The following is a 12,898-nucleotide window of genomic DNA, read 5'->3' as shown; positions in this document are numbered from 1 at the left end:
GCACTGTCGTCACAGCCCCACGTGACCCCATTTCGCCCAGTTGTCCCCTATCCGTGGACGCCCTGCAACTACAGCGAGAGCTCTAGGTGGTTATGAAGGTACCTGTTCATCCAACTAACCATCCGGTTGCGCCCGTACGCAGCCACCGTTCGGACCGGGCGAGCATCATCCACGGCGGCCGGCCCCCATGGACCTGCTGGCCAAGGACGCCCCCCGGCTTCGCGATGGCGGATGACCTCTTGCTCGAAAAGATCCACGACCTGAGCGACTTGGAGCTGGCCATCCTGCTCTGCCTGGTTAGCAGAGAGCATGGCATCATCAGCACACCCGCAGACACCATTGACGACCTGATCGAAGAGCTGCAACTCGTACGTGCTGTGAATCTTTCTGCACTCACTTCGCTGCGCTTCTTCGAGACACAACTGACCGCCCCCCTCCTCCCGCAAACGCAGGTCGCGCGCAAGACTTTCGGCCTCAGCTGCGTCGTCGTCAACTGCCACGCCGGCACCACTCTTGAGGAATTCGCCTCGGCGCTCCTCCACCTCCCGAAGCCCGCCGCCGCCGCCGCCAGCGCGACGAGCACCCCCGCGCCGCGCACGCCGTCCCTCCAGACGCGCCCCGACTCGGCCAGCTACTTCGTCGCCAACCCGCACCACCCTCGCCCCTCGCGGGGCTCCATCTCGCCGCTCACCGTCCTCACTGGCGGGCCGGGCGCCGCGCAAATCGCAAACTGCGTCCTCGCGCGGAATCTCGACCGCGCGCCGCGCGCCGTCCAGATCCAGGCGCTTGAGCTGCTGCGCACGCGGCGCATCTTCACGCGCACGTCCGTCCAGGCCGCCCCCAAGCAGTTCGTCTTTGTGCCCGTGCTGGAGGCGGACAGCGGCGGCGAGGCGCACGTCACGCCCCATCTCAACGACTTCTTCTCCCTGGCGCACTGGCACGACCCCGAGGATGGGCTAGTGAACCTCGAGGAAGCGGCTGATGACGCGGCATCCATGGAAAGCGCGCTCAGAAGCAAGCATCAAGATGAGGGGTTGGCCGGCCCCTCCATCTCCGAATCGGTATGTTCCCGTGTTGATGGTCTTTGAGGTGCTTCGCCTGACCTTGAGCAGGATATTGGTCACTTGGCACAGCTCAGCCAGCAGGTCCAAGTAGACATCGACGTCGTCCGCTACCAGATGAACGTCGTCTCCTTCCTCCGAATGCATCGTGCCGTTGATCATGGCATCACGCCGGCCGCCACAAAGCATTTCGAGAAGCTCATGCGGTGCCTTGCGCCGCTGCACAAGCTCGACTACGTGACGCCTGCACTCGTAGGGTTGGCCGCGAGGAAGGTCTATCTGCACCGGATCCGCATCACGTCGCCGGCAAAAGAAAGGAGCATGCAGTGGGGCAGTAAACTGGAGGCCGTGCAGTCCCTGCTCGAAGGCATTGGCCCAGAAGAGGTCATAGAGGAGGTGCTTGAAATGGTGACGGCGCCGCTGTAGGCATTTCGCCGGTGTATTAGTCTAGCTGTATAACCATGCGCCCTTGTCAAACACTTTGGTGGACCATTGTGGCCCTTGTACTGCCATCCATGCAGTCATCCTGACTTTGTTGCCAACCGCCGTGAACCAAACCGTAATGCTGATGTTGTTTTTATACATTTCTCTCAACGTAGTCGTCGTTCAGCCCGCCTACGGGACCGAGTTAATCAAGGCTCTCGCTCTTGAGCTTAGCTTCCCGCGCACGGAGCTCCCTCTAAGAGACCTGCTGGATCTTGCACTTCCAGCCAGAGCCGGGAGAAAGAAGAGGCAGACTAGTATCAGTTAGCAAAATCGACGAGATGCGGAGTACGGAAGAGCTCACCTGGCACCCAGGCACCAGCCCAGCTCGTTGCCCTTGATCTTCTTGGCAATCTTGACCTCTCGGTCGATAGGCATCTCGTATCCGGTGTGAAGCAATGCCAACATGAAGTTCAGGTCCAAGCAATGCTCGGGGCGGTCGTTGAGCTCCTCCATGGCTTCGGGAATGGTGCTGAAGACGTCCCAGCCGTCCTTGCCCATGCAGACCGTCTGTGCAAGGTCGTGCATCTCGCGGATCGTGAACGAGTCGGGCATACCCAGGGGCTTGGTGCGGTCATAAAAGTAGGAGAAGATATAGACGTCTTCCTTGGCAAAAGTCTTGGCCAGGGAAGGCTGGTGCACGCCATTGAAGGAGCACGGCGCCAGCTTGCAGTCGGCGTCCTTGGCAAGGATCTTCTCGGCCAGGTTGCGGCACTGAGCGGGCGCTGCCTGGGATGGACCGGTGAAGTTGAACGTCTTGGTCGTCTTGTCGGCCATCTCGACCTTGGTCTCAGCAGTCATGCCCGGAGCGATGCAAGGGTGGACGATGGGCTTGCCCATCCAAGCATCGCCGTTGTTCTTCTCCTTGGCCGCAACCTCAGAGACGAGCTGCTTGTGGACGGCACCGCGGGCTGACATGAGGCCGTAGCCGAGGTGAGAGTGCTGGTACAGCTCAAACTTTTGGCCGCCAAAGTCAAGCTTGTACTTGTGGTCACCCTCGGCAAGCTTCTCAGGCATGCCACCCTCTGGCGCGCCCTTGAAGGTAGGCTCGAAGACAATCTGAGTGGAACCGCCGCCAAGATCGAAGACGGCAGCGGTCGGGCTCTTATCCGGCCCGCCGATCTTGCCCAGCAGGTAGTTGGTCGTGACCCAGGCGTACACACCCTCGTCGGAACCGTCCATGACGGCCACACCGTTCTGCTCTTTGGAGACGACTGGGAAGGGGTAGTCCATCTCGAGATGGCGGCGGACTTCGTTGAGGATGGCCTCCGACTTCTCGGGGCCAATCAAGCGCAGACCAGCCGTAGCCTTGACGGCAACAGGGCTGCAGCGCTTCAACTTGTCGGGGACGTGCTCCATGGCGACCTGCATGAGGGGATCGAGAGTCTTGGCGGCGGCGATGGGGTCGTCCTTGTACTTGCTCAGGCCACCGACGGACTTCTCAGTCATCTTGAATTCCTCCTTCTCCAGCTCGGGGATCGGACCGCAGTTGTTGAACTTGTAGACGTGGATTCGGGATCCCGTGCTGCCAGCATCGACCATGAGGACATATTGAACGATGGGCTTGTCCTTGGAGAAGGACTTGGTGCAGCGGCTGGTACCGTACGTCGAATCGGACGGGGACTGGCCGTTGCCGCCCTTGGGACGCGAGGCTGTAAGTGAGCCAGGTCAGCGGGAGGCCATTGAGGATGTGCGCTGCATGGGAATCTATGGCATACCTCCTCCACTGTACACCTCGACGCCGCGAGGCGACAGCCACCAGAAGAGTAGGAGGACTGTGAATGCGAGGACGCCGGTCTTAATGTACCGCGTCTTCTGCGACTGCGACATAAAAGTTTCCTCCATCCTGGCAAGATGTGGCAGTAAGATGCCCTGCCTGGGGTTCTTGGTTTCGTAGCGATCTGGTTTCTCGTGGGGATCGTGTGCGACTTGTTTCGTGGGTAGCGACACGGATGTTCTTCGCATCAGGCCGGCAAGAAGGTGCTGCTGCGGCGACGCCGAGGCAGGAGACAAGTGTCTAAGGAGTGACGCCGACGCGCATCGAGAACCGAGCAGCGGGAATGGAAACAAGGGAAGCAAAAGGGAACAGAGCGAACGAAGGGCTGTTGGAGGATGGATGGATTGAAATTCGAGATAATGCAGGAAGCGGAAATGGCGTTGGGCAAAGGGGAGGAGATTCGCGAAAAGGGGATTGCAGCATGGACGAATCAAGATGCGGGAGTGCGCAAACGGCAGGGTGGCTTTTTTCGCTGGCACTGATGCAGCTGGAGCGCTGTAGGAAGGGGTTTGGCTGGCAAGCCACGCTGCATGTTAGTGGCCGATCTGATCATCGCCACCCAGTCAGAAGCGCCCCAGGATGTCTTGCGTAGTGGCTGAGGCGCGCATGTTGTTCCCGAGGGCGCATTCCAGCCGGGGACTTCCCAGTGGACGCATCCAGCGGCGGCCGCCTAATTATAGTGCCACGCGCCCCTGGCCTGGATTTTGGGCCCCGAGCTGTTGGCAGTCTGCCAGAGGTACGTACGCCCGCGGGGAGGGCGTCGATTGCGGCATGGAAAATGTCGACGTTCTTGGTTCGTTTGTGACGGCTTTGAAGTTTGGCCCGTAACCTACTAGGTACCTAGGTATCTTGTGCGAATGATTTGGTGCATTCAGTCCTCGCCGGACGTGCGGCTTCGGAGCGGCGCCCGCTCCGGGTTGGAATTGATATCCGTCGCCGGCCGCAGAGACGAGGCGCCGGGCTGTCCGCCACCTGCCTCTACTGCGCACGCGTCACAGCGCCTAGATTAGCGATCCAGGGATCCGTCCTCCAGAAGCTTCGTCAACGTAGGCCATCTGCTGCCTGCCTCGCCATATCTACATAACGCATTTCTCACCCACTGCCCCCCTACTCATCAACTCCGCCGCCGCAGCAGACGTGACAGGTTGATGATTTCTTCCACGCGTTCTCTCGTATCATAGCAGCGGCCTGTGCACACCCGTCTCCTCACAAGCCCCAGCCTGTCGCCACCGAAATGGACGTCCAGCTGCTCGTGTACGACTTGTCGCGCGGCCTCGCTCGGCAAATGTCCATGGGCATCCTGGGCTTCCAGCTCGACGCCATCTACCACACGTCCATCCAGCTCAACGGCCGCGAGTATGTGTACGACGGTGGCATAATTGCCATTGTGCCGGGAACCTCTCACCTTGGGCAGCCTATGCAGACGATCCCCCTTGGCACCACTCACCTGCCCATGGACGTGATTGAGGAATTCCTCGACTCAATACGGCCCATCTTCACTCTCGAGGTGAGTTTCAAGCCCTGAAAGTTTCGGGGCCGTTAAGCCAACGCATCCGCTGCCAGGCATATGACTTGTTCCGACATAATTGCAACAACTTTAGCGACTCCTTTTCCAACTTCCTCGTCGGCAAGGGGATACCAAGCCACATCGTCAACATGCCGCGGGCGGTCATGGACTCCCCGATGGGGCGCATGCTGCTGCCGCAACTTGCGCAAGGAGTCAATGCGGGGCGGTCAAACGGCTCAATCCTTGGCCTCCAAGACACAGCCCGGGCCTCTGCGCCGATCCTGGGGTCGAAGAGGAGCGTGAAAACCATCTCAACCCAGGTTGAGCTCTCGCGTCTTCTGGATGAGGCGAAAAGATTCTGCGCTGTCGTCTTCTTCACGTCCGCTACTTGCCCGCCATGCAAGACGCTCTATCCCCTATACGACGAGCTAGCAGAGGAACTTGGACACATGGCGACATTTGTCAAAATCGACATCTCTCAGCCGCAGGCGTCTCTTGTCGCGCAGCAGTTTTCTGTGCGGGCGACTCCGACGTTTGTGACTTTTCTGAAAGGCGCAGAGGAGAACCGGTGGTCAGGGGCGGACCCTGCGGCGCTTCGAGGCAATGTTCAGCTCCTGGTACAGATGGCCCATCCGACACACCCGCATTCCAAGCTTCGATTACCCAGCTTCTCCATCACCAACAAGAAACCAGTCTTATACACCAAGGTCCCTCCCCTGGCCAAGCTGGCTGTCAAGATGGGAGACGAACTGGCTAAGAAGCCCGAAGTCCAGAGCTTGATACGTTTCCTCGAGTCCAGACAAACGGTTGGGCCGCAGGATGCCATTGTCCCGGACATGACGCATCTATCACAGCTGGTGCAGGATTCGGTTGCAAGCCTACCGCCAGAGCGACTCTTCACCATTGTCGACCTGTTCAGATGCGCCTTGGTGGATCCCCGAGTCAGTGGCTTCTTTGCGGAAGAAGAGGACCACAAGACAGTCCGCAACGTTCTGGAGTTTGTCAACGGCCAGAGCGAATGCCCTTATGCGCTCCGGCTGGTGAGCCTTCAGATGGGCTGCAACTTGTTCTCGACGCCGCTGTTCCCCAATGAGATCCTACGCAACGCCAACCTCCGCACACCGCTCATTCAACTCATATCGTCGAGCTTCCTTGACGACAGTCACAACAACGTCAGGGTTGCGGCGTCATCTCTGTTGTTTAACCTCGCGCTCTCGAATCGACGGTCCAGGGAGAGCGATGCCAAGCCGACGCTGCCGGAAGGAGACGAGGTCGAGCTGGCCGCGTCAGTGGTTGAGGCGGTGGCCCAGGAGGACAAGTCCATAGAGGCAGTGCAGGGCATGCTGTCGGCGCTGGGGCATCTGGTATATGGAACGGCATTAGACGGAGAGCTGGCCGACCTGCTGCGGGCGCTGGACGCTCAAGGCACCATTTTGGCGAAGCGGAAGGCCTTTCCCGGGGAGAAGCTCATAGGCGAGGTAGCGGACGAGCTGCTAGGCAAGGGACTACGACGCCCATAGGCTTCCTTGTATTATACAATCCCAGCCACACATGACCTTGCATAATATTTTGGCACGTCGGTTGTGAGCGAGAGACTGAGAGTGTTGCTGGGGTCCAGATGAAGAGAAGGGTACGTACCTCGTCTGCTCGGCAAAAATGCTGAGTCACCACCTCAAAGCGGACTAGCGCCATCCCACCATTCCACGCCTTTATTTTGCGTCCGCCGCTGCCAAAATCTTTCACTCCTTTTCTTCTTCCTTTTCTTCTCTTCATCAAAAAGCTAACTGAGCCGCCACGACCTTCACCCAGCATACCCACGGTGTCGCGTTGCCATTCCCCTCGGGAATACGCTCAGAAGAGAAGAAACCCTTGGATATAGGAAATTTCCCGCAAGATTCGACGGGGCGGGTTCGCCCTCCCGACGATGTCCGTAGGCGGGACAATGCCAAGAAGGGGGGACATCTCTTCATCACTTGATGAAGAAGAAGAGCGCAGCGCGTCTTTGAGTGAGACGTGCGCGCTGTAGAGTAGACGTGCGTGTGCGTTGGCGTGTGTGCCTTGCCGCCGTGAAATTTGGTATCTGCTGGATCGAGGGTTTGCAAGCTTTGCTTCGTTACTAGGTTGGCTGGCGGCGACTGGTGCAGCATAGTTCGCACCACCATCGACGCCAAAGCAACAGCTGGAAGCTCGCGGCTTGGTTTGTAGGCATTGGGCCTGCAGCAGCTATTTTACGTGCCGCTGAGGATAGATGCATGTCGCAGAGCATTTGAACGAGAATGTTGTCTACGGGAGTGTCAGTTTGTAGCCAACCTCACCGCTGAAGGATCTTCCCTGATGGAGGTCGCCTTGACTGAGCCTCTTGCGTGCCATGCCAGGCTAGCTCACCTGTGCCCCTAGGCATAGGTGGGTGAAGATGACCTCGGGGATCTGTTCTGAGCCCCCCCTCACGTCTGACCTCTGCCGAGGGGTACGGGTGAGCTCACTTGGCACTGGACTCACTCCCCCGCAAGGATTTGACGTCTGCTCCAGCGCACCGGGCATGGGCGAGCTCACACAACTGCTCAATTGAGGGCCCAGGTTTAGACCTGTACGAAGTGGCACTGATGAGAAACTTGTGCGTATCATGCTGGACTGGTCCGCCCGGAGTTTTTGATCTGTGCACTGAGCATGGATCTGACCTGTGCCCCCATCAGGGATCTGACCTCTGACCTCTGACCTCTGCCCCGGGGCACAGGAGAGCTCAGCATGCGCTAAACTGAGCCTGCAGCATGGATCTGACCTGTGCCGTGGGGCACTTGTAGGTGAACGTTGTGCCCAGCTACGCCCCTTCAGGGATCTGACCTCTACCACGGGGCACAGGTCAAGTATGAAATCTCGCGGTGTACTCACCTCATCTGAGCCCCCAACAGGGATCTGACCTGACCCGTGCCGCGTCAACAACATTGGCCTGTGCCCCACGGCACAGGTGAGGTCGCTGCTTTGTCGTCTGTGGGCCCCTCTGAAAGGAGCATATCGATGCCGCGCCAGGCTAACCAAGTGTGCCTATACGCGACGAATTGAAGCTATTTCGTGACGCAGGTCAATCGAATACAAGTCACAGCCCGCGGTTGCGATGGGTTCGATTGGGCAGACGGAAAGCATTTCAAGAATCTATACAAAAGCTAAGACTAGAGAGCAAAAACGCCGGCTTCAATTACAGTATCGATATGTATCCGACCGCAGGTCTCTGTTGCATGTGTAAGAGTGCTTGTCGCGTTGATACGTCGCGAAGTCCTAGGAGGATCCCTTGGCCAGGCTGAGGTCTCCATCACCCTTGTTGCTGCGATGCTGGTCCCGCACAAACTCCTCAATCTTGTGGTCGTGGTCGGGCCTGTCGGGCGGGCCAGGAATCTCGGTACTCTTTTTCTCTTCTTGGGGCTGCTGGTGCGACCCGCCGCCGAGAATGGCGGACGCGGCGGGGATATACTCGGTGACTGCGTTTCATCAGAGAGTCAATTGCCGTGTTCTCGACCGAGGAGTAGGCGAACAAAGGGCATTTACTCTTCTCTATGATTGGGTTGGGCTTGGACTCGTGGTCGGCCTCTCGGCTTGCGATGGCAATGCGGTCGAGCTGCTCCTTGAAGGACGCCTGCTGCTCCTCTTCAGTTTTGTTGGTGCGCTCGGATGCCATGTTGGGGTTTAGACGACGGTTTTGTGCGATGAGTGGCAGATGTAGTGGAATGAAGCTACGTACGAAGAGAGTAGAGGCAAAGGCTATGTCAAAGGGAGGGGGAGGGGGGACTAAAGGTTGTTATTTATCTCCATCTTGTTACTTTACTATACTTCATACAAGCTGAATTTGGCGGGAAGGCAAGCGGCAAAGCGGACGGCATGACGTCAAACCACCGTGGGCGCAAGCCGCTGATAAGATAACAAAAACGGCGCCGGAAACCGGCAGCGTTTTAAGGTTGTCTGCTGATCGCGAATCGGACCGCCTCGAAAAGAAAAGTCGCATTTTGCTCACCACCACCACCACCACCACCACCACCGTTGCTCGAGGCGCCTGGACTTGCAGCCTCGCATTCGCTCACTACCTAATTTGTTAGAGGCATACTCGTTTCGTCGTGTTTGTCGCCGTCTCTCTCGTCCCGGACAATTCGGAAGACGACAAACACCCCACCCACCACCACCGCCCGCCAGCCAGCCATGGCGTCGCCGTCGCAGTCGACGTCGCAGTCGCAGTCGCAGGCGCCGATACCCATCACCATCATCACGGGCTTCCTGGGCTCAGGCAAGACGACGCTCATCCTCAACCTCATCCCGCAGCTGCGCGCGCGCAACCCCTCGTACCGCCTCGCGCTGCTCAAGAACGAGTTCGGCGACCTGGCCGTCGACTCGCAGCTGGCGTCGAGCTCGGCCATCTCGGGCGTGCAGGAGCTGCTCAACGGGTGCATCTGCTGCAACCTCGTCGGACAGCTGGGCCCCGCGCTGGCCGAGCTCGAGCGCACCGTCACGCCCCCGGACCGCATCGTCGTCGAGACGAGCGGCTCCGCCTTCCCCGCCACCCTCGCCCTCGAGGTGAACCGCCTCGCCCGCGACTCGGGCCGCTACGTCCTCGACGGCGTCGTCAGCGTCGTCGACGTCGAGAACTGGCAGGGCTACGAGGACACGAGCTACACCGCCAAGATCCAGGCCCGCTACACCGACCTCATCGTCTTCAACAAGTGGGAGGACGCCGGCGAGGAGCGCTACGAGGAGTGCCTCGATCGGGTCGGCGACCTCGAGGTCGATGTCGCAAAGGTCAAGAGCACAAAGGGATGGGTGGACATGGACATTGTCTTTGGCGTTGATGGCGGGCTGGCAAAGGAGCTGAGCGAGGACGAGGTCAATGGTCAGGCGCAAAACGGCGGCGACAAGGAGAAGCACAATCACGATCACACCAACGGACATGCCCACGGCCACGCCGGCCACCAGCAAGAGGTCGAAGTTCTTTCAATCGAGCTGCGTGCCTCCGCCTCCGCCGCCTCCCCCGCCGTCTCCACCGACAAGCTCCTCTCCCTCCTCAAAGCCGCCCCCAAGGACGAGGCCTACCGCATCAAGGCCGTCCTGACGCTGTCCTCGCCGCCCACCAACTCGGACCCGGACGTGCCCGCGCCGGGGCCGAGCCCCTCGGGCCGCTACATACTCAACTGGGCCTTTGGGCGGTGGATCTTCACGCCCGTCGCACAGCAGGAGGAGCACGCGTCGAGCAGCGGCTCGGTCCTCCGCATGACCATGATACTGGGGCGCTACGAGAGCGGCAAGTGGAAGAAGAGGATCGAGGCGGGAGGCTTCGTGGAGCTCGAGGGTCATGACAAGGGCGAGCTGAGCGTCAAGAGGATCTTATAGATGTGTTTTGTCTGCGATAGAGCGGTAACCGAGCGAGCGATGAGTCAAGACTGGAATGTGTAGACGACCATATATTAGAAACACTTAGCATATAGAATATTACGGGGAACGATGCTCAACGCCACGCTGCATACTGCCAAGCCTCTTTCCAAAGAATAACCAAACATGTATCGCGCGCCGTTGTGATGAGCATATCAAGTCAAATCCAGTTCCTCGCACCGCCCTTGATCAACTTCTTAAGCCCCTGGACAACCATGGGAGGTACTGGACGCACACTGACCACCCTGATAGGCTCCGACCTCTTGAAGTAGGACGGCTCAAAGTAATACGACATTGCAGCGTACAGTTGGCTCTCGGCCGAGCGCGGCCCGGGCTTCCGCGTCGGGGCTCCCGGCAGCAGGGAGCGCACTGCCTCCGAGAGCCGACTGGGTTCAAACGCCGGGGGCGGCATTATGAGAGAACGCTTCTGCAACCGCTCTGGCACGAAATAGGGGCGCATGTCGGGCTCCGAAACGGCTGATCGTTGGCCTGAGAGCAACGCAGCCTTTGTCGGGGCCCTGTCGCTCTTGATCTCCCTGGCGCGGGGTGAAGCCACCTTTGTCGGCGTATGACCGCTCTCCATTGTCTTGGTCACTGGCGAGGCACACTGTCTTGCAGTCTTGCTGCTTGCCGGTTCCCTGATGACCGGCGGATCACACTTTGTCGGCGGGTGACAGTCCTCCTCCTTCACGCCGGTCCCAGCCGTCGTCGTCGTCTTGATCCGCAGGGGCTCGACCATCAAGCTGCTACTCGCGTCCGAGTAGTGCGGGAGGTCTCCGAGAAACGGCAACGGCAGACCAGGGTCAAACTCTTCGCCGAACAGCGACAGTACCGACGAGACGTGGCTGCTCCAGGCCGAGGACCGAGCATCGCCCACCGCTGCAGCGTCGGTGGTCTGCTTGGAGGCGCGAGCGACGGCCGCAGGATCGGGCACGGGCACCGCAGTGTCGCGCGGGATGAACGTGCTGCAACCTGTGACGGCGCTTTGCCAGAGGTGCTCGCAGCGGAAGCAGAAGCCCGTACTGAGCGCGTCGTACTGGTGGCATATCTCGCAGACGGGGGCCATGTACACGTCGATCATCTCGACTTGCTGCGAGCCATCGCAGCCGCTGTCCGTGACGCTCCATGCAGCAGAAAGTGGAAGAGTTGTGACTGGAGAAGGCGTAAAGGGCACGCCTGCCGGAGAACGTGGGAGAGAGCATGCTGGAGAGGGAAGTCCGTTGTCGTAGAACGGTGGCATGGGCGGCAGAGGAGGGGGCGGCGGCGGCGTCGTCGTCGAATGCATGATCAAGGTGCCCCGAGGACCGAACCCCAAGAGCGCCGAGGTATCTGGCCTCTCTTGCTGCAGCGCCGCCGCCACATTACTATTCCCCCCCTTGAACTCCTCGACATCAAACTTGGATATCTTGATCGGCGGCAGAGGTCGGTACGACTTGACGGGTCTCGGCGCGAACGAGGACGAGGGGGCCGGACGGGCGTAATGCTCAACGACAGGGAGTGCAGGCAGGGCCCTCGTGGGCGGCGCGCCACGCACGTCCCTGTGGTAGCGGAAGCTGCCTGCATGGAAAGCGTCCCTGTGAAGCTGCGATGGGCTGGCCATGGGGCGGAGGGCGTGGAGAGTGTTGTTGCGCTGGCAGTGCTGCGTGTATGGATCATCAAGGTCGCCGGGACCACTGCCGCAACAGAAAGAAAGACGGGCGACCATGGCGGCGCGCTGATTCTCAGCCTTCCTTTAGTAGTAGTAGGGAAAGGGGGGCGGGGGAAATCCTCGACAGACGCGTGTGATTTCGTTTCTGGCCCCTCCGGCGAAGGTTGAGATGGATCCCCTTTCTTGCCTGGTTGCCGTATATACTTTGCCAGTGGCATCACTCCGTGCCTCATGCGGCGATGTCCGTCATTTATATATACGACGAGGGAGGGACGAGAGTTCCCGCTCACATGGGCGAGCGAGTAGTAGCAGCACCATGTCTTTTGAGCTGTCGCTTCTCAACCAAGGCTGAACTGTTCCTTGAATGCCGTAAGGTCGCTTGATCATGGGGGACTCACCACTCCAGCTTTGAGCGGCGAATCGACTTTGAACTTCGTCAGCGCATGCATGGATGGGGTCAGGACCCACGGCAGGACCCCCAGAGTCGTCAGAGATATCATCCACGGCGGACGTTGTGTGAAACAAAGCTCATTGAGCTGTACTACGCAGGTGGTGTCGCTTCGAGATTTTGGAGCATTTGGTGGCAGCCATTCAAGGAGCCGAGGAGTAGACAAAGGCGCCACTGGGGTTCCCTCAATGCGGCAGCCCTTTGCAGGTGCTGTTCAATGGACAGCCGATAAAGACGTAAGATGAGAAGTAGTAGGAAAGACTGGACTGTCAAAAGGGCAGTCAGACGTGATAAAAGTAAGGAGGCTTTGAGTTAGACGTCAGCAGTGGCGCATACCTGATTCACATATTATCCCGAGGTCGCCAGCTTGGTCGAAGTGCTTGCTCAACAGGCCTACAACGTACATGGTCATACCTGTTGGTGCGCACTGTAAAACATCTGTATTCAATCGGAAGCAGCGCTTGCTTAATACGTGTTCGTGATGATATACATGGCGGTACCGCCTTTCATGCTATGCATTCGCTGTGATGCAACAAAGACAATCTGCGTCAAAAGCCGCTGGTATCGC

General features: G+C 59.1%; 6 protein-coding genes across 6 annotated transcripts; 3 read left to right on the top strand and 3 right to left on the bottom strand.

Annotated features, from left to right (window-relative positions):
- The first annotated feature begins 93 nt into the window (after positions 1–93).
- JDV02_004923 (uncharacterized protein) lies at positions 94–1,529 on the top strand. Its single transcript, XM_047986170.1, has 3 exons — positions 94–368; positions 453–1,061; positions 1,113–1,529. The coding sequence occupies exons 1-3, from the start codon at positions 225–227 to the stop codon at positions 1,485–1,487; spliced, it is 1,128 nt and encodes a 375-aa protein (XP_047842150.1). The 5' UTR covers positions 94–224; the 3' UTR covers positions 1,488–1,529.
- GDA1 (Guanosine-diphosphatase) lies at positions 1,350–3,913 on the bottom strand. Its single transcript, XM_047986169.1, has 3 exons — positions 3,263–3,913; positions 1,849–3,196; positions 1,350–1,798 (listed from the first exon to the last, which is right to left on the bottom strand). Exons 1-3 carry the CDS (start codon positions 3,507–3,509, stop codon positions 1,741–1,743), a joined length of 1,653 nt encoding a protein of 550 aa, XP_047842149.1. The 5' UTR covers positions 3,510–3,913; the 3' UTR covers positions 1,350–1,740.
- A 396-nt stretch (positions 3,914–4,309) lies between these two features.
- Positions 4,310–6,389, top strand: JDV02_004921 (uncharacterized protein). Its single transcript, XM_047986168.1, has 2 exons — positions 4,310–4,828; positions 4,885–6,389. Exons 1-2 carry the CDS (start codon positions 4,556–4,558, stop codon positions 6,346–6,348), a joined length of 1,737 nt encoding a protein of 578 aa, XP_047842148.1. The 5' UTR covers positions 4,310–4,555; the 3' UTR covers positions 6,349–6,389.
- A 1,570-nt stretch (positions 6,390–7,959) lies between these two features.
- On the bottom strand, positions 7,960–8,633 carry JDV02_004920 (uncharacterized protein). Its single transcript, XM_047986167.1, has 2 exons — positions 8,369–8,633; positions 7,960–8,301 (listed from the first exon to the last, which is right to left on the bottom strand). The coding sequence occupies exons 1-2, from the start codon at positions 8,496–8,498 to the stop codon at positions 8,102–8,104; spliced, it is 330 nt and encodes a 109-aa protein (XP_047842147.1). The 5' UTR covers positions 8,499–8,633; the 3' UTR covers positions 7,960–8,101.
- A 346-nt stretch (positions 8,634–8,979) lies between these two features.
- Positions 8,980–10,234, top strand: JDV02_004919 (uncharacterized protein). The gene has a single exon (XM_047986166.1). It carries the CDS (start codon positions 9,014–9,016, stop codon positions 10,193–10,195), a length of 1,182 nt encoding a protein of 393 aa, XP_047842146.1. The 5' UTR covers positions 8,980–9,013; the 3' UTR covers positions 10,196–10,234.
- A 160-nt stretch (positions 10,235–10,394) lies between these two features.
- JDV02_004918 (uncharacterized protein) lies at positions 10,395–11,939 on the bottom strand (the record flags this gene model as incomplete). The annotated part of the gene is made up of 1 exon (XM_047986165.1): positions 10,395–11,939. The coding sequence occupies one exon, from the start codon at positions 11,937–11,939 to the stop codon at positions 10,395–10,397; it is 1,545 nt and encodes a 514-aa protein (XP_047842145.1).
- Positions 11,940–12,898: the final 959 nt, after the last annotated feature.

Source organism: Purpureocillium takamizusanense, chromosome 4 (assembly GCF_022605165.1).
Source record: "Purpureocillium takamizusanense chromosome 4, complete sequence".
NCBI classification, from domain to species: domain Eukaryota; kingdom Fungi; phylum Ascomycota; class Sordariomycetes; order Hypocreales; family Ophiocordycipitaceae; genus Purpureocillium; species Purpureocillium takamizusanense.
This window is presented reverse-complemented; position numbering and strand designations above follow the sequence as displayed.

Excerpts from the sequence above, each read along its gene's own strand:
- JDV02_004923 (XM_047986170.1), top strand. The coding sequence starts at position 225 with ATGGCGGATGACCTCTTGCTCGAAAAGATCCACGACCTGAGCGACTTG. Across the intron at positions 369-452 it reads TGATCGAAGAGCTGCAACTC|GTCGCGCGCAAGACTTTCGG; the intron begins GTACGTGCTGTG and ends CCGCAAACGCAG. Across the intron at positions 1,062-1,112 it reads GCCCCTCCATCTCCGAATCG|GATATTGGTCACTTGGCACA; the intron begins GTATGTTCCCGT and ends GACCTTGAGCAG.
- GDA1 (XM_047986169.1), bottom strand. The coding sequence starts at position 3,509 with ATGCGAAGAACATCCGTGTCGCTACCCACGAAACAAGTCGCACACGAT. Across the intron at positions 3,197-3,262 it reads CGAGGTGTACAGTGGAGGAG|CCTCGCGTCCCAAGGGCGGC; the intron begins GTATGCCATAGA and ends GCTCACTTACAG. Across the intron at positions 1,799-1,848 it reads GGCTGGTGCCTGGGTGCCAG|TCTGCCTCTTCTTTCTCCCG; the intron begins GTGAGCTCTTCC and ends AACTGATACTAG.
- JDV02_004921 (XM_047986168.1), top strand. The coding sequence starts at position 4,556 with ATGGACGTCCAGCTGCTCGTGTACGACTTGTCGCGCGGCCTCGCTCGG. Across the intron at positions 4,829-4,884 it reads GGCCCATCTTCACTCTCGAG|GCATATGACTTGTTCCGACA; the intron begins GTGAGTTTCAAG and ends ATCCGCTGCCAG.
- JDV02_004920 (XM_047986167.1), bottom strand. The coding sequence starts at position 8,498 with ATGGCATCCGAGCGCACCAACAAAACTGAAGAGGAGCAGCAGGCGTCC. Across the intron at positions 8,302-8,368 it reads CAACCCAATCATAGAGAAGA|TCACCGAGTATATCCCCGCC; the intron begins GTAAATGCCCTT and ends GATGAAACGCAG.
- JDV02_004919 (XM_047986166.1), top strand. The coding sequence starts at position 9,014 with ATGGCGTCGCCGTCGCAGTCGACGTCGCAGTCGCAGTCGCAGGCGCCG.